The 27119-nt window shown below is 49.3% G+C and overlaps 1 protein-coding gene across 6 annotated transcripts in view; it reads left to right on the top strand.

Moving 5' to 3' along the window:
* sulf1 (sulfatase 1) overlaps positions 1-27119 on the top strand; it is a 49093-nt gene that overhangs the window by 12832 nt on the left and 9142 nt on the right. For all 6 annotated transcript variants that reach the window (XM_056299023.1, XM_056299022.1, XM_056299025.1 and 3 more), the window contains exons 2-13: positions 7669-7975; positions 8529-8768; positions 9899-10050; positions 14080-14249; positions 17599-17749; positions 18083-18258; positions 18638-18766; positions 19539-19595; positions 22487-22613; positions 25711-25927; positions 26588-26834; positions 26998-27094. In XM_056299023.1, coding sequence (XP_056154998.1) covers positions 7801-7975; positions 8529-8768; positions 9899-10050; positions 14080-14249; positions 17599-17749; positions 18083-18258; positions 18638-18766; positions 19539-19595; positions 22487-22613; positions 25711-25927; positions 26588-26834; positions 26998-27094 — 1938 coding nt within the window. In that variant the 5' untranslated portion in view covers positions 7669-7800. The remainder of the gene's footprint in view (positions 1-7668; positions 7976-8528; positions 8769-9898; positions 10051-14079; positions 14250-17598; positions 17750-18082; positions 18259-18637; positions 18767-19538; positions 19596-22486; positions 22614-25710; positions 25928-26587; positions 26835-26997; positions 27095-27119) is intronic.

Here is a 27119-nt window from a genome sequence, read left to right as displayed (position 1 = left end):
ACCACCTGGTGGCCCTAAAGCCACTTGTACTTTGAAGTCCATGGGACCAGGAGTCATTTAATTATATATTTACATGCATCTCTAATTAATGGCGGGGTGGCCTGGCAGCCTTGGCACTACAAAGGATCTCCCCCCCAGCTCAGGGAGACAAACACAGGGTTTAAGTCCAGGGCCCTGTGTGCTCCCAGGTCCACATTTCACTGAGTCAAAGCCGTTTTTCCTTTGTAAAGGGGCCCATCACTCCACCGAATCACAACCACGGACACAGGAGTCATCCCTTATTCTAACGTCTAAAGACCTTTAACTTAAAGGGGAAACCATACTGATTTCCAGCATTATCTATGTTGTAGGGATAATAAGCCTACTTGAATACGAACAACAACGCCACACGTAGCTTTTGTAGCATATAAAGATGTAGCATATAAATGTATGTAGCTTTTGTAGCCTATGAAGATCTGCTCGGTACTATGGATGATAAAATGGAGCGTAACCCCCACAACATATCGAGATGAGGTCGAAAACCGGGATTGCTTCTCTTTGAGGGAACGGGGAGACTTTGGAAGACTCTGCATCTCGAGTTGAGGAGCGGTGTTTGTCGCCATTTTCACAGTAAACATCCAGGAACAAAGAGCCAGTGATGAGTCCTTCCCAGTGCCTCCTGGCCTTGAATTTGGCCACTGGAATGTGGTCGTCGGTTCTATGCCGATTTGGCCATTTTGGTCAAAGAAATCAGTAGTCTTAAGAGTGTGAAAACACCAAGGTATGAGTACTTTCCCGGTGTGTACATGCGGCCAGGTGAGTGCTTTGGGACAGAGCTCTCCTTCAGTGAACTTTGTGTGGGTGATGGGCAGGTCTTGGCGGGCACCACGCTTTGCCCCCGGCCTGCCGGGCACAGTAGGTCCGGACACAGGCCCTCCTCAGTGTGAAGGGCCCTCGTCAGGCCCCATGGCGGCAGACCAGCCACATTCCCTTGGAATTAGAGAAACATTTGGACTAACCTCAATATGTAATCTACAGCTGCTCCATAATCATTTTTCCCCTCTACAGAAACGAAGTGGGAGTAAACTGACTGCACTGAAAACATGAGACTGGTCTCAGGAGAGACCTCCCCTTGTTCTTGTCTGATGTGTGCACCTCTATCTCTTCAACATTGTTTTTGTATCTCTGCGTTTGCGTCCTCCCATCGCTCCTGTGTCCGCTCTCAAGCGATGTTATATTTCTTCCTCAAATCTGTTTTGCTCCATCCACTGTTCTGTCATGAGTTTGAATAATTATTTCTGTCTCTGCAAAGAGTTGGAGCTGGGTTTCTGGTGGCCTTGGTGCCTATAGACTCAGAACTGCCTACAGAATTTTAACAATGCCATTAGACCTTAATTCCCCTCCTTTTGCCATTGTCCCTCAGTGACTTGGCTGCCCTAGAGATGGACTAGGTAAATAGAGGGAGAGGGAGAATAAGGGGATTTTAGGTGCTTTGAAATGGCCATTGTCCTTAATAGCGAGGGCCTTTATGAATGGCTGATTTACTTTAAGGGGGCCATGGCATCTGGTTTGGGTTTGACTTGCATCTTGTTTGGGGAATGTGAACCCCCTCACCTCTGAGCCTTCCATGTTACCTCAAACATGAACCAAAGTCCAAGGGTAGAACCACATTGGTGGGGGAATTCTACCAATACCACACGTCCATTCACAGCCATCAATCACTTGTCTTTTCTTTTCACTGAAGAATTTCTCTTGTGCAGTCCCTTTATTTCTCTTTTCTTTTTGAATGACGATTGCCAAATATACTAGCCAGCAGCACTGACCAATGGACTTTGCACCGTGGCCGAAAGGAACACAATGGCCAATCATAACCCTACCTCCACGGCTCTTTCAGTTGTTACCCGCCTATCATTCTCCTCAACATACCACCTCCCCACTGCCGCTGCCCCTTGGCTCCGCTTCCTGCCCCCACCGCCCCTCTCCGAGTTTCCCCCCTCTTAACCCCTGTGTGTGGGTAGCCCCAGGTGGCTGAGGTTAGGTTCAACTAGCCACCATCAAAGCCACATTACCACGCGGGTCAGAGGACGGTCAGGGTGCAGAAGGGTGTGTGGTTTGAGGCCCTAACCGCAGGGCACAACCGCCATCCTACCGAACAGCCCTGTGCTCTATGGGTTATTCTAACTCCTATCACCATTATGTTGGAGCGCACACAAAGCACAGCTGTCTGCACATGGCCACACCAGAGTCACTTGGATCATTGCTGTGACGTGTCACAAGACAGCAAATGGAGGTGCTGTTTTTCCGCAGAAGAAGGGGGAACATTTTTTTTTTTTTTTTTTACAATCATGAAAGTAAAGATTAGTGGGGTGTTGAGGTGTGCTAAAGGTCCCTAGTGTGGAAGGCCATTAATCTGAAAATTGCACATTTTTGACCTCTCTGGCAGCTGTGTGGGACTAAAAAGTTCATAGTGGCCTTTTTGTTTGGTTTCTTTGAACCCCCTCCCCCCCCGGCCCTTTACTTTCCTTCCATCCATCCCCAATATTCATCCTCCAGCTTAACCTCGATGAGTACAGTAGAGACTCATTTAAAGGGTCATTAGCGCTAATCCTCCAAAACAATGAGAGGGGAGAAACAATGTGCTCTCCAGTCCTCCGACTCGGCCCTGGTACAAAGGCCTCTTGTCCGTAAGGCAGATGTATAGAAGCCTGTTTTACTTCCATCAGCCTGGATGTGATAAATACATGACTCAGCCAAAGTGAAGGGCTTCTCAACATGGCATGAGATGCCGCAAACTGATTCGTTGAGTTTTTTTTTCTTTTCTTTGCTTCTCGTGATGCTGATCTTAATTTGGACTTTTAGACTAAAAAGGAGCAAAAGCTAATAACAATATCAGCACCGCGTTCTCATATTGTAGCTTTCCTGTAACTCCCCGGACTTGAACACATCCAGCCGAGCTAACGTTGGTGAGTTTCCAGCCCTCGTCCTGCATGCCTAAAGCCTAAAGGACTGTGAGACAACAAGTTCTGAGTGTGTGACAAACAAAAGCACCTACAAGTGCTTGTGTGTCTGGACACAATGTTCTCCGTCCCACTGCAGCTGAGCCTACTTGAACGATAACCATCGGTGATTAAGAGCTGTTTCAGACCGTCCTCCAAGATCTCGGCCCAAAATCTGAACTCTGTTGTTATGGTTTTAAAGTGCTTCCTGTAGTTTAAAATCTGTTTGGGAGGGATTTCACCCATGCTTCTCTAGAGCTACGCTCGGATTTATTTATTTATTTTACACATTCATGTTTCTTCTTTCCAAAGTAGTCACAGTCTATGATATTAATCCATATTCAGTTAGCTGTTGCACTGTGTGTGTGTGTGTGTGTGTGTCTTTGCGTGCATGCATGTGTGTTTTGCATGCGTGCATGCATGTGTGTTTGCGTGTGTGCATGCATGTGTGTTTGCTTGCATGCATGTGTGTGTATGCTTGCATGCATGTGTGTGTGTTCTTGCATGCATGGGTGTGTTTGCTTGCATGCGTGTGTGCATGGGTGAGCACTTGGGTGTGTGTACGTATGTGTGTTGGGGAGTGACTTTGAATTCAAAGTGTGTTAGGTTTCTCTAGGTTTTCCTTTTTCTCCTAAAGCGTGTTAACAGCTACCTTGGTTTTATTGCTGTACGACTCGGTGCTACCAGCCTGCTGCCGTCCATCCACCACGCTGGCTGCCGTGCGAGCAGCGGGCCCTAATCGTCACATATCAGCCTTGTCACTTAGCCGCTCAGCTCCCCCTTTAGCAGCTTCGTGTCCCATCTTACACGCTTCTGCCAGAATGTCGTGGCGCTAGAGACGGTGTGCTAATAAGTAACGGCGCAGACGCCGTCGTAACGCGGCCTGTTACCCAGGAGATCCCGCCATCCTGCGTAATGGGCCGCGTTGAGATGGGTAACTGTCCAGTGATGTGCTTTAGCGGACGTTTCACGTCACAAATAGTTTCGGTCAAAAATGAACTTAAAGCGACCTGGGGAGGGAAATGGATCAGGTCAAACCGAGTTGGGATGAAAGGTGGCCCAAAAAGACAAAGGGGAGTCCTGTGCCGGTTCCAGGCTGCAGCTGTGTCATTCCGGCTGTCACTTTGACCCAAATCACATGGGTTGCTTTTGCACTTTTTTTTTTTTTTTTTTTTTTTGACCTTGCCATCGCAGTCGTTTCGGACAGTGTGGCCATTGATATCGCGGAGGCTAACCACGTTAGCGCCACAAGGTTCGTATCAGGTAGCACACTGAAACCCCTTTGTCCGCTCCCTCGATTCCTCGAGTCACATGAAAAGGCCATTGCGACGAATCATCGCCGTGACAAATTGAATATGCGCCGGGTGCTAACACGACACTGTGGCCAGCCGGCCGGCCGGCCGGCCTACAATTCACTTGAGGTCTCTCGTAGCTTGTTGGAGAGAACGGGTGAGTGTGTGATTGTCTGGTTGGGTTTGGTGAGTGGGAAGCGTTCCCATTTATGTAGGAGGGCCATGGGAGGGTGAGGAGCTTCCAGTGTGTTGGTATGTGTGAGAGAAACGACTTGTGTTGTGTGGGTGAGTTGGTGTAAGTGTGTGTCCATGCATGTGTGTTTTTGTGCTTCTCAGTGTGTATGTACAGCAGTGTGTGTGTGTGTGTGTGTGTGTGTGTGTGTAATCTGGTGTGAGGGTCTGTGCACTCTGCCACCCCATGCTAGAGGGGGTTTGTCCAAACAGCGCCAGTGTTTGCACAGGGCTGTCAGGATGACTGGGCTGGCTGGCTGAGACGCTGCCTTTCTGAAAGACTCCCAAAAAAGCTCTTAAAGTTCTGTCTGAGGCTCCGCTTACTGCCCCCGCCACCACCTGACGACGGGGAAAGCGAAGATAAGCAGAGCAAACGAGCAAAGCAAAGTGGCCTCCCCTATCTCAAACATAATCTCCCTCTCCCAATCAACCACATTTTCTGTTCTATTGGGTGGTTGGAAATGGGGGGGTGGGGGGGGCTGTGTGTGTGTGTGTCGGGGGGGAGGGGTCGTTGAACATAATTTGCAATGTTGCAATGTCACCTTGTGACAGCACCATGTGTTAGGCACATCACCGAGAGCAGGTGTCCGGGGGCTTGCCAGTGAAGGCTGTTTTTTTTTTTTAAGCATGTGTATGTTCTCACCAAACATGGCTGATTTGTCGGGTCCAGTCTGGAGCGATGCTCTTGCTTGTGTGTAGGGACCCCTTCTGTGCCTGCAGAGTGGGAACGTACATATTAGCCTTGACCTCATCCATCTCTTTGTGGTCTCATCCTCCTCCTCCTCCTCCTCCACAGGGCTGTTTCCCTGCCCCTCGCTGTCATCACAGAACAATCCAATGTAGTGCAATGAGCTCAGCCGTGTAGATCTTTAAAGTGAACGCCACCAGTCAAGCATTAAAATTGTGTGGTACTTTCTAGAGTGACTTACACCGGGTGAATATGCCAGCATAAGTTAGCATTCAGGTCAATAAATGGACATGGAGGATCTATCCATCCATCCATCCATCGCCGTGATGGCCTGGCAGCCTGTCCAGGGTGTCTCCCCGCCTGCCGCCCAATGACTGCTGGGATAGGCTCCAGCATCCCCGCGGCCCTGAGAGCAGGACAAGCGGCTTGGATAATGGATGGCTGGATGGATGGATGATCTATTTAGCTCTTGTGGGTTGGGAGAGCCAAATATCAGCAATTCCTATTTTTCAGAATTGGTTTTGACTAGAAAGAAAATGTCAAGTACTTTTGACATTCGTGCCAGTGCTGGCATATTTCTTATCGTGTTCGGCTATTTAAAATTAATGTCATAGAAGAAGCCGCAGTAACTGGCATGGGAATGGCCCATTGCGTGTGTACAGGCAGAGGGCAGGGCCGCCCCGGTGGGCTCGGACCCGGCTCAGGTGTGACAGACCTGCCATTTGTTTCCAGCACGTTAGCTCAGAAGAGAGACCAGTATGGTGCCAGTTACCCACGAGGCACTCTGGCTCCGTCAGTGACGGACCCATCACTACTGTATAAATAAATAAGTAAATCTACTACTATGCAACTATACATCTTATTCTATTCTATTTTATATGCACCAAGTACTTCAGCTTAGTCTACTTCTTTATATTTATTATCGTCACTCTAGTTTTTGCTTTATATTCTTGCTATTGTGTATATTTTTGTGTGCCTTTGCACATGCGAGCTGTAACCACACTTTAATTTCCCTCGGGATCAATACATTATCGACGCATATGTACCTTTCTATCTATCTGTTGCCATGCCACGGTTTATTTCACACCTTACTGGATGACGCCGTCCCTCCATTTGCGAATTTAAATCAACCTGTTTGTTTTTCTGCACATTCTGTCGTCTCGCGCCACCCCCCACCCCCACCCCCACCCCGCCACCGCCAACTTTAACATCTCGGAAAGAAGCAGCGGTAGTATAATCAGGAGTTAACTAAAAGTGTGATATCTCATGGCAGCGAAGCCCTAAGGAGCAACTGTAACAATATCGGTGTTTCTCTTAAGTACCGGAGTGCCTTGGCTCGGGAGCGGTGTAAAAGGAGGAGAAGCCATGTGTTCAGCCGGGGGTTATTTAGGCTTTTATGACCAGCCGTGACACTGAGCTGTTGTTGTTCACTGTGCTGGGTGGCTGTTTTTATTTCTTTATTCCTCTTTTTTTTTTTTTTGAGTGAGTGAGTGAGAGCCTTCAAAGGTCCGGGGTGACTCTGTGTAAATCTGTGATTGGCGACAGCGGCATGGGGGTTAATGAAGCGGGACCCCGTGTTCCCCTCCGCCTACTCTGTCCCCCCCCCCCAACCCCCAACCCCAACCCCCTCCCCCTGAGTGGTTCCATCCTCCCCACCGACCCTCTGTCACGCTTGACTCACCAGGGGGTGACTTTTGAGTGACAGATGGAAGGCGCGCTGCGATTGGCCGACGCGGGAGAGTGGTTGTTGGTGTTTGAGAGTGGGCAGCCAATGGGGGCAGTCCCGGCGTAGCGATCTGAACGAGGGCTCTCCAGTTGAGAGAGAGGAAGAGTTGGAGTTTATGCGCGCCGCCGTATGTTATGTTATCTCGAGAGAGACACAGAGAGAGAGAGAGACAGAGAGAGAGTGGCCTGTCAGGGTGAATGAAATATAAGAAAAAGTGCAAGGATTATACCGAGGGGGAAAATGCAAGCACGTGGAATTCTCCAAGGTGAGATTTGTGTTTCTTCACCTCTACTGCTATATGTTGTGTACAGTCTGGAGGCATGTTCGTTGTTGGCCCGCGGTCTGTTTGTTAGTTCAGCCCAGGTCAGGAGAGTTCAGATGAAGAGATCATAATCGTAGATCAGAGCGTAATTCAGTCAACACACGACATCTGTGATCTGGATCTGTTAGAGAGGTTTTTCTTGGTCGAGTATGAAGGGCTCCAAGTCAAGACGGCCCTTTTGACTTCTAATATCTGGGTTCACAGCTATGCGGTCGTGTTTGACTGTGATTTGTGAACAGATGTACATGATTTCCGAAGGAAATTAAATACACTACAAAGTCCGTAGAGGGGATCTGGGATCCTCGATCGTCATTCTTGGAGTCGAACAAACTTTCTCATTCAGGCAAACGCACAACCAGCAGAGTGTTCGCACAGATCGCTGCCTCGCCTCCCCTCTAACAGCTCCCCTTGTTTTTCTTCCTCTGTCTCCTCAGACTCGTCCGCGGCTGTGAGAGCTCCACTGGTGTGAGTGAGCGGCCTGGCTGGACCGCCTCCCCCTCCATCCATCTCTCCATTCATCCCCTCCGTCTTACCTATCCCCTCCCGTCTCCTCCATCTCAGGCGCCATGCTGGTGCAGTGGCTGGCCTGTTTGGCCCTCTTGTCTCTGGACTGGGCTCCGGGCAGTTCGGCCTTCACCACCACCAGAGCCCAGGGCCTGCGGGGCCGCATTCAGAGGGACCGCAGGAACATCCGGCCAAACATTATCCTCATCATGACAGATGACCAGGACGTGGAGCTCGGTGAGGTCTACACACTTGTCCCGTCTATATATATTTGTGCTATTTCTATGTTACCCTTCCTCCTCTTCCGTTCCTCTGTGCACTACTCTTATTTTCTCTCCGTCTTCGTCTCTCTCTTTGTCTTTGTCCTTGTGGGTATTTGCTTCCAGATTCATGAAGGTATCATAGCGTTCGCTCCACACATGAAATATTAAATGGAAACCACGAGCAGGGGCAGCAGAGCCATCTGGCCCCAGCATTGCTTTATTTGTGTTTACCTCATAAAAAATGGATTATGATTATGTTTACTGCCGCCTCTCAGTGAGTGCATTGAGAAAAAAAGGTCAAGTCATCTAATCAGTCTGTTCTATGTTTATCCACAGGGAAATGAACTACATAAAACCCCCTTTTTCCCCCAGAAAATTCTTCACTGACTCTTTCACAAACAGCAACACTTGGCGTGGAACAAATTGGCATATTACCTCATTCAAAATATTAACAGTGTCTACCGCAAAGTTAAAACATATTTCAGTCGGGTTATTCAGCCTCGCTCTCCCTCCCCCCTGCCTTCCAGGGTCGCTTCAAGTCATGAATAAAACTCGCAAGATCATGGAGGACGGAGGCACTAGCTTCACCAACGCCTTTGTCACCACGCCGATGTGCTGCCCGTCACGTTCCTCCATGCTGACGGGCAAATATGTCCACAACCATAACACCTACACCAACAATGAGAACTGCTCCTCCCCTTCCTGGCAAGCTCAGCACGAGCCTCGATCCTTCGCTGTCTACCTCAACAACACCGGCTACAGGACAGGTGGGTGGACACCCGAAATGTGCAGGGGACACATGGACTCTTTTAGGCACAGCTCACAATAGCCACCGTCAGCAAATTTCCTTTCAAGTGGCGGCTAATTTGTTGTCCAGTATGTTCTGTTCTGCTTGTTGCGGCGTGTCATGAGGGTGAGCTCAAAATGTCCCGAAACCGAGTGCACGTTGAAAGTGCAATAGTAGAACGAGGAATCTCACAATTTATTGAAGGTAGAGGACTCCGTTTAATTAGCATTTTTTTCCCTAAAGTAACACTGCGTTACTGACTTGTAGAAGGTAAAGAAATCATAGCCTAGTGGAAAAGAAAGTATTTGTTTACCCTCGCCCCCCCCCCCAAAAAAAAAAACAGGACAAGAGGACTTTCAGAGGATATTCATATGAGAGAGGTAGATGTGATTTAGCAGGAAGAGGAGGGTAGTGGAGAGACCGGGGGTGTTAAGTGTTTCTCCAGTTTTCAGGGTCCGATGGATCATCCGCCGTGGGCCCCGTCTTTCTCCTGGCCAGGGTACCGTCACTCAGCGCTAGCTCAAATGGCCTGCTGGCCCGCTCCCTTCGTTCCTGTTAGTCAATGCAAATTTTTATGGGAAGCGTCCACAGGCCTGCCTCCCTGCTGGCCTGCCGGCCTGCCTGGCTGTCTGCTGTGAGAAATGCAAACATGGCGAGGCTGCCAGGTCTCTGTCGTGGCTCATCAGACAGTGTCTGTGAGAGTGACGGGCAGGCGGTGGACCAGGCAGCTCAATGGGGTCCTGTGGGCTGCAGCACGGCCTGCGGTTTTTCGAGCTGATGCGTTAGTCTACAATTAGCCCTCTCCGGGACAGGCTGGCTCCCTGCCCAGCCTACTGGGGAGAGCTGTGTAGTGAAGCCAGGGAGGAAAAAAAGAAAAAAAAAGGACACCAGCAAAATATAATGCATCGTGCTCACGCACACAGATGTACTCATAATGACGAATGAAATGAAGGCGTTTACAGGTAGGCGTGAGGAAACACAAGAAACAGCTTGTATTTATATGAAGGCAGTGGAAACACCAGAAAGTGGCTTGTACTGATGTTTATCTACGATTCCATTTGACAAGAAACCCCCTTTTTGGGTACATTTCTCTCCCCGTCTCTTCTGCAGCCTTCTTTGGCAAGTACCTCAATGAATACAACGGCAGCTACATCCCGCCTGGGTGGCGCGAGTGGGTCGGGCTGATCAAAAATTCCCGATTCTATAATTACACCGTCTGTCGGAACGGCTACAAGGAGAAGCACGGTGCTGATTATGCCAAGGTATGTGCCCGCTGGTGTGTTCCCACAACTCCTAAAAAGGAGCCATTGATTCAATTACCTATTTGTTCCCCTTTATGACCCAATGTAAGGTCTTCTCCTGACTAATTGCAGGTTCCTCTTCGGTTATAAACATAGATATAGCGGCGCTTCACTTATCACAGTGTTGTGATCCAGGCTGGCAGGAATTCTCGGGGGAAAATTAAAGGGGAAGGGTTGATCTGAAGTGCAGTCTCTTGTGTTTGCAGCGTATCTAACTGTGTCTTTATCATGACACGGCCATACCACACCATCTAGACACTGCAAAATTGAAACACCTTTATCTTTATGAGGTAGCAGCGGCCTGTGAAAATTACAACCCTGCAGTTGTTCTCTCTTCTCCCTCTTTTTTTTCCTCTGTCTATGGAGTTCTCTTTGTCTTTCTCTTCCCATGCATTATTGCAGAGGGTTCCAGTACTGCAATGACAGGAAGACACAGGGGACTTGATTCCACCGTGCCCATGTTGGACTCCGGAGTTAAACGATGCACTGGTTCAGTGTTTACATTGCAGGTCTTCACATGGCATCCACCTTTCCCCCAATGTTTTCTCAGTAGCTGTCAGTTTCTTTTTGCAGCTCCGTGCCAATGTCCTCCCAGGTAGTGTAGTCCTGGAGGAACGAGGAATGCATGAGGAGGTTTCATGGTTTGGATGCATGTCAAGTCAAGTTTTTAAATGGTCTGACGGAAAGATGGGTAAACAAATGTTTGGACCGGCATCCCCGTGCCAAATGACTTGCTTGTTGAGTTAGACCGAGGTGTAAAGTTACCCACAAGCTGAGGGTGAGGTGTTTACGAGACACGGACTCGGTCAGCAGATTGTGGTTTCAGACCAAATGGACCCACCATGGGCACCTGCCTGCCAGAACCCATTAACCTGCTACCACCAGAATAATAGCAGTTCCCCATGTAAAATCCCACAGGGTGAGAAGTTCAGGGTAGCACAGCGAGTGCAGTTGGCACACCGGGTCATTGTGATTTTTTTTTTTTTGAAGCGCTTCAGAAACAATTTAATTCAATTAGGCTCCGTCTAGTTTTCCCTCTGTGTAGCGGTTGAGGTATTTGAGGTTAAGGTCTTCGTCAAACGACACCGTGTGGTTATTCGAGCCACATGCTGGCTGATTTGAAAACCTCTGTCCTCTCTCCTTTTAAGCTTTCCTGTCATTCTCTGACAGTGGACAGTGTCAGTAGGAAGGTAAAGCAGAGGGGTTAACTGCATCTGGTATGTCGCAATGTCAGACGATCGCTGACGTTACAGGTTGTCAAAAAAATGTTCAGGGCGTCCGGGTGGCGTGCCGGTCTATCCCGTTGCCTACCAACACGGGGATCGCCGGTTCGAATCCCCGTGTTACCTCCGGCTTGGTCGGGCGTCCCTACAGACACAATTGACCGTGTCTGCGGGTGGGAAGCTGGATGTGTGTATGTATCCTGGTCGCTGCACTAGCGCCTCCTCTGGTCGGTCGGGGGGGGGGACTGGGGGGAATAGCGTGATCCTCCCACCTCCTACGTGGTGAAACTCCTCACTGTCCGGTGAAAAGAAGCGGCTGGCGACTCCACGTGTATGGGAGGAGGCGTGTGGTAGTCTGCAGCCCTCCCCGGATTGGCAGAGGGGGCGGAGCAGCGACCGGGACGGCTCGGGAAGAGTGGGATGATTGGCCGGATACAATTGAGGAGAGAAAAGGAGGGAAAATTTTTAAAATATTTTTTTTTTCAAAAGATAACAAGCATGTTTCGAATGGTATTCAGCTGGGATTTACCCAGACATGACACCGAGTTCAGTTCCTTTGCGAATGCTGCGGCTGTAACTCATGGTTGATCAGCTTCAAATGGCTGATGGGAAAATGAAGCTCCTCGGACTTTACGGTCCGTTTCATAGCCGTGCCCGAGCCATTCCCGCTGATACGACCGCTCCCATTTGATCTGCCAGAGATTTTGGCAGCCGCGGCTCAGATAATGGCGAGCTGGCAGCGCACTGGAAAACCAGTATGGCCACTCCGTGCCATGTGCACGCAATCACCAGCTTCTGCGAGCATGTGCAGCCAGGCCATTAAATCTGGCCTTAAAACTATTAATAAAGACAAGATGAGTCAGTCAAACCTGCTTCTTAAATTTCAGGGAAATCACCCTTTTACCCTCTCATTGTAACCTGGCACTCCCTGCTGCCGGCTGTCTGCCAGGCGGCCACGGCGGCATGCCAGCATGCAGGTAGAGTTCCTAATCAGCTGTTGGAATCTTGGCAGGTGCTGAGGTAGCTTTAGTGGAGGGTGTGACCTACGTGTAAAACATCTCGCCACACCTGGCACCGGGCTTTGATGAAAAGGCACATCAGTGGGTTGATTCAAATGACAGTGCCGAATTTCCTGATCCGAGCCATGCGATGGTTCACCGTTTCCCTCTCACGGCGTTCTCCTCCGCTCACATGTCACGGCTGCCTTCCAGCTGCCCGTTGCAACAGCGGAGAAGATCGAGAAGAGAGAGAGGAGACGGGAATCAATTGTCTTCCCAATTTTCTGCCGCAATAAAAACCACACTTCTCTCTCCCCCCCTTTCTCCCCCCCCCTTTCTCTCCCCAATTGTATCTGGCCAGTTACCCCACTCTTCCGGGCCGTCCGTCCCCTCTGCCGAGCCGGGGAGGGCTGCAGACTACCACATGCCTCCTCCCATACATGTGGAGTCGCCAGCCGCTTCTTTTCACCTGACAGTGAGGAGTTTCACCAGGGGGGACGTAGCGCGTGGGAGGATCACGATATTCCCCCCCAGTTCCCGACACCCCGATCGACCAGAGGAGGCGCTAGTGCAGCGACCAGGGCACATACCCACATCCGGCTTCTCACCCGTGGCCAGTTGTGTCTGTCGGGATGCCTGACCAAGCCGGAGGTGACACGGGGATTCGAACCGGCAACGGAATAGACCGCCACACCACCCGGAGGCCCCCCCGCTTCCCCATCCGTTTTGAGGCCAGAAGGCTCAAGGATTTTAGAAAGTGGCGTCACACCTTCATACACACCAGTATTAATGTGTGCCACCCTTCTCTTATCATTGAGGAATGCTCCGACTCAGAAACAGGACATTTTCGGGGGGCGGGGGGGGTGCGGAGTCTGCGCTACTCGCATAAAAAGGAAGGGGAAGTTGTTCTTAGCCGGTTTCTCTGATCAGTTGGGGGTGGGTATGTCCCTACTTTTTTTTTTGTGCATTTGTGACACATCTGTGGACAGAATTACTTGGACACGGAGGCATTCAAGACTGCGCGCTTCGCAGCACAGATCGAGCAGCAGGACGGCGGCGTCAGCAGATTTCTAACAGGAAATACAGATGTCCGACGCCTTTCATTGAAGTGAAGTCACACATTTCAGCGTTTCGCTCAATAAACTCCGCGTGTGCAAGTTGCCCTTTCAAAGAGCGCCGGCTGGCTTGTGCATTCCTTCACGTCTCCCGTGTTTGCGCTCGTGTTTGTTTGCGCGAGGGGGAAACAAAGAAGGAAAGACAAAAGAGGGGAGGGATGGCCGAGGCCAAGTGAGGAAGAGGGGAGACTGGATACCGGAGCACAGAGATATAGAGGGAGACGTAGTTGTCATAACAGCATACCAGTTGAGAGCACCAGTCCTTTTTCGCCGTCAAGTGGTGTCACATCTAATACAGCCGAGTTCCACTGATGGGGCGGCAGCACACACACACACACACACACACACATAGACACACACACAGATGCATGCACACGCACACACACATGCACGCACACACACACATGCACGCAGTCAAATGCACATACAGGCAAGATGCCAGTTGTTGACTCAACAAATTGTAGTGCACTCGGTGGCCCCTCGCTAACAATTTGAATATGACTGGACTGGTCAAAACGACATGTCACACTTGATGTGTCACTGCAGCCACACTCGTCAATCACCGCCCGCCATCTGCCCTTCCTCCTCTGCCTACTGAGGATGAGGTTCGCGCGTCTCTGCTTAAGGCCTTGTCCGTTTGTGTCTCCTCACCAGGACTATTTTACAGACCTCATCACCAACGACAGCATCAACTTCTTCCGCATGTCCAAGAAAGTGTATCCGCACCGCCCTGTCATGATGGTCATCAGCCACGCTGCCCCCCACGGCCCGGAGGACTCGGCGCCGCAGTATTCGGAGCTCTTCCCCAATGCCTCGCAGCATATGTAAGTCTCACACACACACACACACACACACATGCCAGCGTTCCCACACATCTGCGGTCTCAAAGAATACTGAAGATTATTTTAACCATTTCCCAGTGTTGAAAAGTGGTAGTCGTTGCATCAGACAACCTGTCGTTAGGAAGAAAAAGTTTATTTATCCGTGAATTTATCTGTGTGAGGCTTTTTTTTTTTGCAACGCCGGCATTGTTTTTCGCTTTGAAGATAGTAATGTATGAGTAATGTATACCGGACTGTTTTTTCAGCACGTTTTGCACAGTGTGCTGCGCGCTGTGCTGCAGCACCGTCTAATCTCATCACGCTGCCAGTAAAAGCACTGACATATAAATTATACACGCAGACATATTCTGATCTAGGCATCCACAGACTCCCTGTCTGGCAACCGTTCGGTCTGCTGCTATTGGGGATTTTCCTCACTGAAGGCGATTGCGTGGCTTTTGATTCGGTATACATTAGGCCTCCATTTTCAAAACGTTATTGCAGTGCGCTTGTCCCTCGTCCCCCGGTGATGACAGGTTGCTGAGAAGCTGCTCGGGCCAGCGACTCGGCAAGCGTGAAATCAAAATGATTTATCGTCCAAGAATAGCTGGAGCACATACCAGAGTGAAGATCACGGATGGTTGTTTTTTTATTTTTATTTTCTTTCTTTTTTTTTTTAACGGAGCACTGCTTTCATGCCAAGTCCACAGTGGCCTCCCACATCTCTCATCGCCGAGTTGTGGCAGCGCTCCGATACTGTGGTTCGTTCCATGGCTACGCGCCCTGCCATCCCTCCATCCATCCACCCGTCTCCCAGGGAGCCTTGAGGCCAATGGCTGAGGGGGATGAAGCTAAGTGGCGGGGTGGGGGGAGGGAGGGCTCTGCCACTGGCCTGCCAAGCGTGGGCTCTCTCCCTCTCTCTCGCCCCCCAGTCCAGCACTTATCTTTCCTAGTTTCTTCTTCCTCATTCTTTTCACCCGAGTCCTTTTTCCAAGTGGTTTCTTTCTCTTTCTGATTTCTCTTCTTCCTTGGAAGTCCTCTGGGAAAGTGATATTACTTTGTGACACTGCACTGTTGTTTTTAGCAGGAGCCTCAGGATGGAGGCGGCTGAGCTGGGGGCCCCTGGGTGGCTGCAGGGTTACCCCAGAGATTGTGCATTGGTGTGGTGTGTGCAAAAAAAAAAAAGTGGCATCGCCGCCGTTGCAGGACAGGTGGTTGTTGTTGGCGGGTGCAGATCTCAGGCGAGGTTGCCGTCTCTGGGCGCTTCCGTAGCCAAATGGTCACAGCGCATAACGCATGGGCACAACCATCGCCGGTTCGATTCCAGCCGACAACCTTTTTTTTTTTTTTGCATGTCTTACCCCCCCCCCCTCTCTCCCCATTCCCTGTCGGCCTCTTTAATATCACTGTCTAATAAAGGGGAAAATGGCCAGAAAAATAATCTTTTAAGAAAACCAATAGTCGCAGTCTCTGCACTTCATGACCAAATATGACAAAACACCCCCTTCACAGAGGGATACACTTGGAGAGCAGCTCTGTTTTAGGCATTATTCTATTTGCAGCACTGTTCCATTCTGAGTCTCGATTGGTGCAAGGGGATTTGGTAATGCCCTGCAAAAACTGGTTGGGTGCTGGCTAACTACCTAACCACCAGGTAATGGAAAATTTTGACTGTAACTTTGTTTGCTCAGTCACTCTTTCTCTTGGCTTTAGCAGTAGCAGGCATATACTGCTAATCTGTAATGCTTATGGGAAGAGGCTGCGTGGCTGTAAAACCGGAGTCAGCTCGTAAATCAAGCAGGCGTCTGTACTTTTGATGGGAGCAATAGCAGGGGAGGGTTTGACGTTAATGTCATTAACATTCCTCGCCCAAGGTGTTTTTACCCTGCCTCTCGGATGCAAAGCTTGGCTACCGGCTCACTCCAAAAAAAAAAGCAGACAAGTGGTTCAGGTTCAGTTTCTCTCTAAAACAGAGTGAATGGAAGTTATTCTGGATTTAGCTTGACATTGCTCTTAAGAGGAAGATTTGTTGAGCTTAACCACAACTCTGCTCCACGCTGAACGCCACCCTGTCAAGTTCTGTTATGATCTGGGGACCTTCTGAAACAAACACACAGGGTCCTAGGTGATTGTAATCCAGGTCTAATACCACAAAAATCCAGTCTATAGGTGACAGGTGACAGGTGTGACCTCTCCTATATGTACTGGCTTCATTCCACTGACCCCTGCATTCCTGGTTCCCCAGTGCTCAGGGCCCCATACCACGGTGGCCCAGTGCCCAGAGACAGGTCCCTTTGTGGGGCTTATTAGACCGCCTGGCTGGTTGGGTGAAGAGTTCACCCTTTTATACAATGAGGGCCTGAGGAGGAGAGGGCAGGAGGCAACTCACTCAATCAGAGCAGAGCAGCTCCCATAGCAGGTCTTCATTAACTGCCCAAACCTGGATAAATTGTGCATAGGTCGGCTTATAAAGGGTTGAAACCCGGAGAACCGACATTTTTTACATTTCTGCGTCGTGTGAATGAAGCATCCTAAACTAGAAAGTAAATTACTTCCCAGTCGTTGTCGCGTTTCCCAGAAAGCTGCAAACACTTGCACTGTTTTAACAGTTTCATGGTCTTCGGGGGTGCAGAACAGTCACACAAAAGTCAAATTCATACTCGGGCAGCTCGCTGGTCTTCATCTTCTGAACAACTAATATCACAACAAGACGGGTCGACTGCCTCTCTCAGCCACACCAGCCACTTCACAAACAACATCTTCTCCCCCTACCTCTCGCTGTTTATCCAGCTTTCTTGTTTCTTCTGCTTCAAGCGACCATGACTTATTGAGTTCTCGGTCCAGGAGTTGTTGCAAACCGGTCTTTGGGGCCTATTATTTTCTTAAGCATGTGCCAACCCTCAAATGACTTGCCTGTGCCAAGAGTGCAGCAGAGCAGGGAGACTCTCGTCTCTCTGAGGGGCGAGATGGTCGGGAGGGAGGCACGGAGAAACGGCTAGCGTGCTGGCCGTGGGGCGTTAAGACATTTCCCTCGGCAAATAGAACTGTTATTGATGCTTGTCAAACGTGCTAGACGGAGTTAGAAGAACCCACAGACACCTGTTACTGAGAAGTAGCTTGTGAGAAGTGGCAGACAGGTGCTCGCCGACATCGAGAATGGGCTCTTTATGGCTGTTACGTGGTCTGATTTCCTCTATGTATATTTTTGAGAAGACATACAGTACTTTTTTCAGTACTCACTTGTCTGTGACCTCTCTTATTTTGCCTTTACTTTGTTTGGCTTGCGTGTGAAAATAAAGCCAATTTTGTTTTTGTATGCTGAACCCTCCCTTCTGCGTTACTCCTTCCCCAGTACACCAAGTTACAACTACGCCCCCAACATGGACAAACACTGGATCATGCAGTACACAGGTCCTATGAGACCCATCCACATGGAGTTCACCAACTTCCTGCACAGGAAGAGGCTGCAGACCCTCATGTCTGTGGACGACTCGGTGCAAAAGGTAAACTCTTTAAAAGGCCGAATGATTTTCAGGTCTGCGTGTCAGTCTGTGTTTAGACTTCATCTTGTTTAGTTTCATTTAGCAGTACTTACAGCTGTGTTCAAAGTATTAAGTTTATTATGGCATTGCAAAACCCCGGATAAACAATTCTGTGTTAGCTCGCAGGAGCTATATCTGCACCACTTATTACAGATGACGAGGGGATTATTTTTTTTATCATTATCTCTTATTTCACTCCAGCCGAATAGTAAACACTCTTTTCGGAGGCTTCCAGCGCCACTTACTAAAGTATGTTTCTGTCCTTCTTTGACCCCGTCTTCAATTGTTCCCTAGGTTTACGACATGCTAATAGAAACCGGTGAGCTGGACAACACTTACATCATTTACACCGCAGACCACGGCTACCACATTGGTCAGTTTGGGCTGGTCAAGGGCAAGTCCATGCCCTATGACTTCGACATTCGAGTGCCCTTCTTCCTCAGAGGACCCAATGTGGACCCAGGGGCAATGTAAGACCAACCAGTCATTAAAAGTGTATTGTCTGCTGCCAGGGTTCTCTGTTTGGCAGCTGACTCTGTCTCCACATCTAGAAATTGTTTTATTCTTCCTTCCTGAGCTCTGGGAACTGACAGTACCACGCTGCAAAAATGCAATAATGGTGGCTGCTGATTCAGTGTCTCTCAGTTCTCACAAATAATGAGAATAGTCATACAGAGTCAATCCCAGGGCTCACTCATTGATATAGTTCTGGTTAAATTCACAGTTACCGGTAGATTCATTTGTGTATCACGCACTTAGTGGTTATATTTATTCAAATACTTGTTTTTCTTTGTTGTGTACAGTGCCAAACTTTAATTATGTATTTGTTCTTTGTGTTCGTGTCCTCAGTAATCCTCATTTGGTACTTAACATTGACCTGGCTCCCACAATTCTTCACATCGCCGGGCTGGACACCCCTCCAGACATGGATGGAAAGTCCATCCTTAAGCTGCTGGAGCAGGAGAAGACTGGCAACAGGTTTGTATGGGACTACGCTGCCATGCTTGACTCCAAACCGTATACAGTATCAGTTTAGCGTGCACCATATGTGCTACAATCATATTCGTTAGCCTTCATAATTGTACAAATGCAACGTGCCTCAGCCAGAGCGATCGCTTCTGGTCCAGCTAGGCAATGTGTGGGTCCAAGTGCAATTTGGGAGGGATTCTTCTCAGCTTTGTGACTTTGGCTTGAGTCCTTCCCGGCTCTTCTCATGAAGTTTCTTTTCGAATTTAGTCTGGTAGTTGAATCATTTGTTTCTCCAGGCAAACACGGGTACTGTTGGAAGGTCCAGTGGAAATGCTGATTCATTGTCTGCCTATATTAGCAATTAGAAAATATATGCTGCAGCGCAGATGGACCAGTCACAGAATAGCAAACAATATAAAACAAGGCGTTCTCAACGCATAGGATAGATTTATCTGTCCTATTGAAAGCCGAGGCAACTACAGTACAAAATTCCACACTATAATTGTTTTATCAATGTCCTAGCATGCAATTTTTTTATGTTCCCCCTGGAAACAATTTAGTTCAAAATTATAGATGGAGATATGCAATTTAATGTTCCAACACAGCATTTATGGTTAATTTTGACACATTTTTTCATATTCGATCATACTTGACCCCACAAGAACTCGAGCTCACTGTAATCAGCTTGCATAATGTTGGCAAGATGTGCGACCCAAATAGCTGCTGGTGAGTGCACAGGCCATATGAATTCTATAAACTTTCATGCATTTTGTTTTCCCAGATTCAAACCCAACCGGAAACCCAAAGTCTGGAGGGACACATTCCTGGTGGAGCGAGGGTAAACTGACATCCTTTATTCCCCATCCACACCACAGGCACATCCCGCGTCACAGCAGAACACAGTGTGTCGCGCAAACTCGACCGAACACCTCGTTGAACCCTGAGATGCGCGAGGCCGCTCTCCCAGAGACCCGGCCTCTTATCCCGGTTACTTGTTATCTGACAGACATTTCCTGACCACAGTCGGCTTGGACGGCAACGTCGGTTGCTCGGCGGTTAGAAATATCTCCAGTTGTTTTGGTGAAGCTATAAAAGGCTGGCACATTCTGACAGTTCACGCGAGAGGTGCTGACGCTTGTGTAACGGGAGCTTGTCGGTGGAATGCAGGAAAAAAACAAGCCGAATCTTTGTCCTCTGTGGGGGCCTTGCATATCGAACACGCCACACAAACTCAAGTTGGCCGGCTGTCCTTGCACCGGGGGAGACGGATAAGGAATACATTACAGTGACACCGTAGAGCTAAACGTGTACTAAGTAAACAAGGGGCCGGCCGGGCTGGGGATGATGTTACCTGCGGAATGGCAGGAAGGCTTGCACTCAGTCACCGTGCACGACGTGTCACCAGCTCCCCCAGTCTGAAATGCAGGAGCTGTACAATTGCCAGCATCTGCCGGCTTCCTCCGGGCTGTTTTCTTTGTAGCCCACAAACTTGAGCACATGCACACACACACACACACACACACACACTTACGACAACTGACAAAGCCCCACCGTTCCTTTATGTAAGCTCTCCTCCGCTGCCAGAAATATATCCTGAGATGTAGCGTGCTTTTGTTCAGTTAGCATGCTAAGCTGTGATAACACCAGGAGTGCGTGTCAAAAAGCTGACGAGGCAGAGAGAAAAGTCCAATAGGCTTCTCGACACAAAAAGGAGAGAAATTGCATTAAAAAAAGGAGGGAAGGGGGGCGTCCGGGTGGCGTGGCGGTCTATTCCGTTGCCTACCAACACGGGGAACTCCAGTTCAAATCCCCGTGTTACCTCCGGCTCGGTCAGGCGCCCCTACAGACACAATTGGCCGTGTCTGCGGGTGGGAAGCTGGATGTGGGTATGTGTCCTGGTCGCTGCATTAACGCCTCCTCTGGTCGATCAGGGCGCCTGTTCTGGGGGGACTGGGGGGAATAGCGTGATCCTCCCACGCGCTACGTCCCCCTGGTGAAACTCCTCACTGTCAGGTGAAAAGAAGCGGCTGGCGACTCCACATGTATCTGAGGAGGCATGTGGTAGTCTGCAGCCCTCCCCGGATCGGCAGAGGGGGGTGGAGCAGCGACCGGGAGGGCTCATAGAGCAGAGTGATTGGCCAGGTACAGTTGGGGAGAAAAAGGGGGGAAAAAAATCTCCCCCCAAAAAGGAGAGGGGGTGTACAAAGGAGAGAGAGTACACAGGAAAAGGGGAGAGCAGGCGAAGGAGGGAGACCAGCATCATTGCTTATGTGCAGGGTTGTGCTCGCAGCGTTTCTAATGATACATCGTGTGTCATAGAAATATTCTCACACAGCTGCCGTTTTTTCCCCCCACAATCATTTCCTTACATTTCCTTACTCACCGGTTGCCCAGTTGTCTCCGTGCCATTTATTCCCGTCTCCTTCCTACTCATTCGCCCATGTCGGCAAATGCGTCAACAGCCCCAAACACGTGTCCACGAGTTTACGCGGGTGACCACTTTAAGCTCTTCTGCAGCTCACTCTCCTGCTGGCGTATGTTTGTGTGGTAGAGGAACTAGCTGTGTATGAAATGAAAAGAGCGCGACCCCTGGCCCATTGGGCCTTGAGCTCTTTTAATCCAGCCTTCCATTAATCCACATTGTTTATGAAGGCTGTCCGCCGGTGCCCTGTTCTCTAAGTGGTAAGATTAGCCTCCGCAGACCTCGCACTCTTTTTATTCAGAAGGAGCAGCCCAGAGGGCTCTCGGTCGCACACAGTAGCTAATGTGTATTGTGCAACTCTCCCGCTGGCCATGTGCTATGCTCTATCTGATTTAATATCCTCGCATTACTTTATGGTACCTCTAAGTCTCGTGAGATGCTGGCCAACAGCTGGGTCCAGCTCGTAGAAAAGCCTCAGATTCAGCTCGGTTGCAAAACCTAATGTAGCCGTCACAGAGTGACACAGACAACAACTGTTAGCGCTATAATCACTGTTGGCTAAGCTCTAGAGAAAACAGCCAGGCCAGTGTGTTAACATTGGCTGTGTTCCTCCGGCCCAGTGGCAGACAAGATGGGACAAGACAGTGTCCCCACTCTGGAGGTGGTTCTCTGCTTCACCGTTGTCGTCGTTCTGTCTGTGGGTCTCGAGCAGTCGGGTCATGCTGGCACAGAGCTGGTAGGGGTGTGTGTGTGTGTGTGCGCGCGTGCACATGCATGGGTGTGGATGAGGGGGTTGGCAAGGAGCCTCAGCATAGCCTTGGCCAGGCTGGTGGTGGGCAAGAGGGGGAGGATTTTGGTGCCAAGGCGAGGTCAAACAGCTTGGTCTGGAGCGGAGCACTAGTGTGAGGCTGAGCTGGGCGCAGGGCCTAGAGCCCTAGACCCTCCGCTGGCACACACAGACACTATGTCGCCTAGCCACTCACTGGTAAGGACCATGAGAAACGCACAACAGCGCTGTCACAGAAAATAGGGAGTTTAAATAAAGGCCTACCGGAGCGTAGTGAACTCTCCTTGTGTGGATGAAACTTGTTTTCTATTACACACTCCGGCGAACTGCACTCAGTCCAGCAAGAATACCGAGCTTTGTCCACTGGACCAGCAAGTATACTGAGCTTTGTCCACTGGACTCCATCTGTATCGATACACTCGATATGACACCGAAAACACTGAATAACTCGTGTGTATTGTTTGAATCCTCATTTGATGCCGTTTTTGTTCCTCTTGTGTTTGCCTGTGGTGATGTGCAGCAAGATCCTGCGGAAGAAGGATGACTCTGCGAGCACACAGCACACTAACAGCCTGCCCAAGTACAAGAAGGTCAAAGAGACCTGCCAGCAGGCCGAATTCCAGACTCCCTGCGAACAGCCCGGACAGGTAAAACAAACGAAACCGCACACACATGAGCATATACACACTCAAACACACGCACACGCACTTCAGCATACCTTTGTGTGGCCTTTGTGAAGAGAAGGGCGTTGCCCTCATTTAAACCAAAGCCAAATTTCCTTAGTTCCTTTTCCGATAACCCGGGCGCTAACCGCGCTCAAGGTGCCCTCTCTGCTTGACATAGCCGCCGTCTGGTGAGCCAGCGGTTCTGCAGGGTGTAACTCAAATAGCCGTTTACAAAAATTGGTCCATAATTGGACGTTTTTTTTGTTTTGTTTTTTTTCCACTGTTGTGCGGTGGACTAATTTGTTGGGGCTTCCTTTCATCTGAGCCCATTAATCTGTGGGTAGAAGCTGTTAGACCGACAGTCGGTCTAATGCGGCGGTGGAACAGGCAGACCTGAACAATACAAATTGTTACAATTTTCAGGTAGCATTAAAGGGCAGACAGGATTTCTGACAGGCTAACTAATGTGAACCAGATCCTTTTTATGGTCATATAAGAGTGTGTATGTAACGCTCAGTCAGTTACTAAAGGCGGCAAAGGTGCAATTCTAGATGGAGCACAGTGTGTGTGTGCGTGCGTGCATGCATATACGTATGTGTGTGTTTAACTGAATCAGTTTTACAAACCGCAAAGGCCAAATCTGAGTTAGCATTAGCGGTGAATGCGCGAGTATGTTTGTGTATCTGGGCACATGCATGCATGCATATATGTGTTTACATTACATTGGGAATGTTACATTGTGAACAATAAGCACATTGGGAATGTTACATTGTGAACAATATGCACATTGGGAATGTTACATTGTGAACAATAAGCACATTGGGAATGTTACATTGTGAACAATAAGCACATTGGGAATGTTACATTGTGAACAATAAGCACATTGGGAATGTTACATTGTGAACAATAAGCACATTGGGAATGTTACATTGTGAACAATAAGCACATTGGGAATGTTACATTGTGAACAATAAGCACATTGGGAATGTTACATTGTGAACAATAAGCACATTGGGAATGTTACATTGTGAACAATAAGCACATTGGGAATGTTACATTGTGAACAATAAGCACATTGGGAATGTCACATTACGTTACATTGTGAATTCTGCAGGGTCTGTGTGTGATGTAGTGGCTGTGTTTGTGTGCAACATAACAAAGAATGTATTGCTGCACAGTGCAAAGGAGATGTGGTCATAAATGGTCTGTGGGATGATTTAACTTCCAGTGAGCAGTCTGAACTTAAATGGGGTGTTTCTTACAGACATACTTAGTGGGGAAACTGTATGCGTCTGACACATAGCTGGCAGAAATGTAATCTCATTTTCTCATTCCTTTGTTTCTTCCCTCCATCTCTCTGCCTATGCTGCTCTTACTCGCTCTCTCGCATGCTCTCTCTGTAGGCAGGTAGTAGAGATGCAGGCTCAGTCCAGCGTATAATTTCGGGTGCCCTTATGGGCCTACATCTACTTGACTCTCAGTGTGGGGTGGGATGAAGCTCAGCATGACAACGTTAAGTGTTGGAAGAGCGTATAGAGACCTGGAGTGATCGCCTATATGACCATGTTGATAAGGACTAGAAATGGCCTAGCTTGGGGCGCCCTGGTGGCTCACCTGGTAGAGCGCGTACTACATGGGGGCGGAGTCCTTGGCGCAGCGGCCTGGGTTCGAATGCGACCCGGGCCCTTTGCTGCGTGTCATCCCCTCTCTCTCCCCTGCCTTTCCTGTCTCTCCCTCTACTGCCGCTGTCAAATATAGGCAGAAAATGCCACAAAAAAAACAAAAAGCCTTTAAAAAGAAATGGCCTAGCTTTTCCAACCAGCAGCAGTCACTGTTTTGGTTTCGACCCGCAGCTCTTGCGATAATCTGAATGTGGCCATAAGATACCGGTTTGATTTTTTTTACTTATTTTTTTTTGTGGGTTGGCCCCATTTTCAGCCTCTGTCGGGGTTTTTTTGAGCTCCGTGACAGTCTGAAGGAGTAGCAATGTGGGTCCCACTCACGTCTCCTGTCTCAGCTTGCAAGATCTACCTTGTCTGCCCTCACCTAACGCCCCACCACCACCACCACCACCCCTTTCCGGTTTCCCCCATCCCTCTCGATTGTTCGGCGCAGTTGCAGAATGGCTGAGGTGCCTGAGAGAGGCATGCACAGAATCCAGCCACTTAAGAGTGTGTATGTGTACATGAGTGGGAGTGTATGAGAGAGAGAGAGAGAGAGAGAGAGCGATTGTATTCATCTATGGGCGAAAGCACGTCTCTCTTTCCCCTTCGCTTTCTCCCCCCCCCCCCCCCCCCCCCCCCCGTCCTGGTATAACAACTCTGTCTGGCCTGCGAGTCAGTTGTCAGCATGTGAGAGTTCCTCTAGGAAACCTGATCTGCTTTATGGCCCCCTTTTTTTTTTTTAGGGAGCCTCATTCTCACACTCACCGCTGACCATCTACACTGCACTCTGCAGATGTATGCGCCCCATTTAAACAAGGCCCTACACTGATCATCAGAGTTCTCAGCTTCGCCTTCTGTTTTCTATGAGGGGCGAAGGCTGAGAAGAGACCGAGAGGGTGTGAAAGAGTGCATGAATGTGCCTTCCCAGAATTACACCGATGACGTGCCCGGCGGTGACGTATCTAGTAGAGCTCTTAGACAGATAGAGGTTTCCACTCTGTTTACAGACACCAGACAGATCCAATTCATCTCATGCGGTAGTTCTGGTTTATCTTTCTGGCCGCCTTTGGAGGCCATTCTTTCCCACAGGCTGTCTGGGATTTGCCTGACGTATCTGTCAGAAGCCCCTTTATCTCGGGGAGTTTCTAAAATCGGTGCAAAACAGTGCGCTTATACCAATTTTGGAATCCGAGTCCTTTTTGATGCCTCACTTCCATGGAACCTTGGCAAAGCAATAATGTTTTTCATTTCCAACGTAGCAGACAGGAATTTCACAAGGGATCACTAATTGAGGACTCACAGGATACAGGATGTTGAATTTCGGGGAATGTCGGCTCTGAAAATAATTATTCATCGGTGAGACAGTTACTCACCCTTTCTTGCCGCTTTGTATGTTTTTGTTTGTGTTTTTACAGAAGTGGCACTGTGTGGAGGAGATCACGGGTAAGTGGAGGATCCAGAAGTGTAAAGGCGGTGGGCCGAGGGAGGGCTCCAGGAAACGGGCCCGCAGCCTGAGGCCTCGCAACAGCTATGACACCCGGGAGAGAGGCTGCGACTGCAGGGACGGTCTCTACAAAGCCTCCCGGTCGGACCGCCGCTCCCACCGCCAGTTCCCTTCCTCCTCCAGACAACGTGAGTATACCCATCGACTTCGAGGGACAGCGGGTGAAGAGCTCTGAGGTTCACTTTGCCGTATAAGTAAATGCTGTCTTTAGAGTAAATAAACTGTGTCAAGCAAATGAAAGGGCTGATTGGTAGGACACACAGGTGTAGAGGGCCGCGAGTAACACTTGTGGTTGCGGTTCAGGGGTTGTGGACGGAGAATGGGGGCAGGACCGGTTCAGTTAACATGCAGACTTATCACGCTGTATTTATGTCTGTCTCTCCGTGATGATGGGAATCATAGCGGTCCGCCAGGGTTTAAGGCATGATTTGCTGTAATGGATTATTTAGGCTCTAAAAGCAGACATATACAGGGAAAAAACAAACACAATCCTGCAACAAGTCCTGGAAATAGTTGCCCCATCCACCCTGTTTCAGAGTGGTGTGCTGCCACCTAGTGGATCTTGGAAGAGCAGCAACTTGATGAACGTTACTCATGCATACTAGATTAGGTCAATTAGATTTGGCCAGCTCTTAGTGCCGGTGTTGTCTTTCTTGAAGTTCCTGATGGCTGGGGTTAACTGCACCCCCCCCCACCCCCCGGACAGTTCAAATAGTGTTGACGCTCATTTTGTTCCACCTACCTCGTCGCAAAGTATTCTCTAATTCCAGTCTGTGCGGTATTTCCAGGTTATCGTCCACGTTTTGTCCACACCCGGTCTGCCAGGTCTCTGTCTGTGGAGTTCGAAGGTCAGATCTACGACATCGACTTGCAGGCGGACGACCAGTCGTCCGTCCGGCCGCGTGTCATCGCCAAGCGCCATTACGAACCAGGGCAGACTGAGTTTGACCTGGGCACCGATGATGGCTCAGAGGAGATGCTTGCGGATGACATCAACGCTGTGGGATACCCCAACTCTGTCAAAGTCACTCACAAGTAAGAACTCACCTGAAATCCCTTTCATGAATGACCCCCCCCCCAAAAAAAAAACCCAGAACAAAACAAAACAAAACAAAATGGACATGCCTAAGCCACCTACATGGGTGAGATATATCTATCTAAAGAGCAATGCATAAAGGCGCATGTGTATTTCTCTCAGGTGCTACATCTTGCTGAATGATACGGTCCACTGTGAGAGAGAGATCTACCAGTCCTCCAAAGCCTGGAAAGACCACAAGAGCTACGTGGACCAGGAGGTCGGTATCCCTCACCTTATTAACG

The sequence above is a fragment of the Lampris incognitus genome, chromosome 19 (assembly GCF_029633865.1).
Source record: "Lampris incognitus isolate fLamInc1 chromosome 19, fLamInc1.hap2, whole genome shotgun sequence".
NCBI classification, from domain to species: Eukaryota; Metazoa; Chordata; class Actinopteri; order Lampriformes; family Lampridae; genus Lampris; species Lampris incognitus.
Note: the sequence above shows the minus strand (reverse complement) of the source record. Positions and strands in the feature narration are given on the sequence as shown.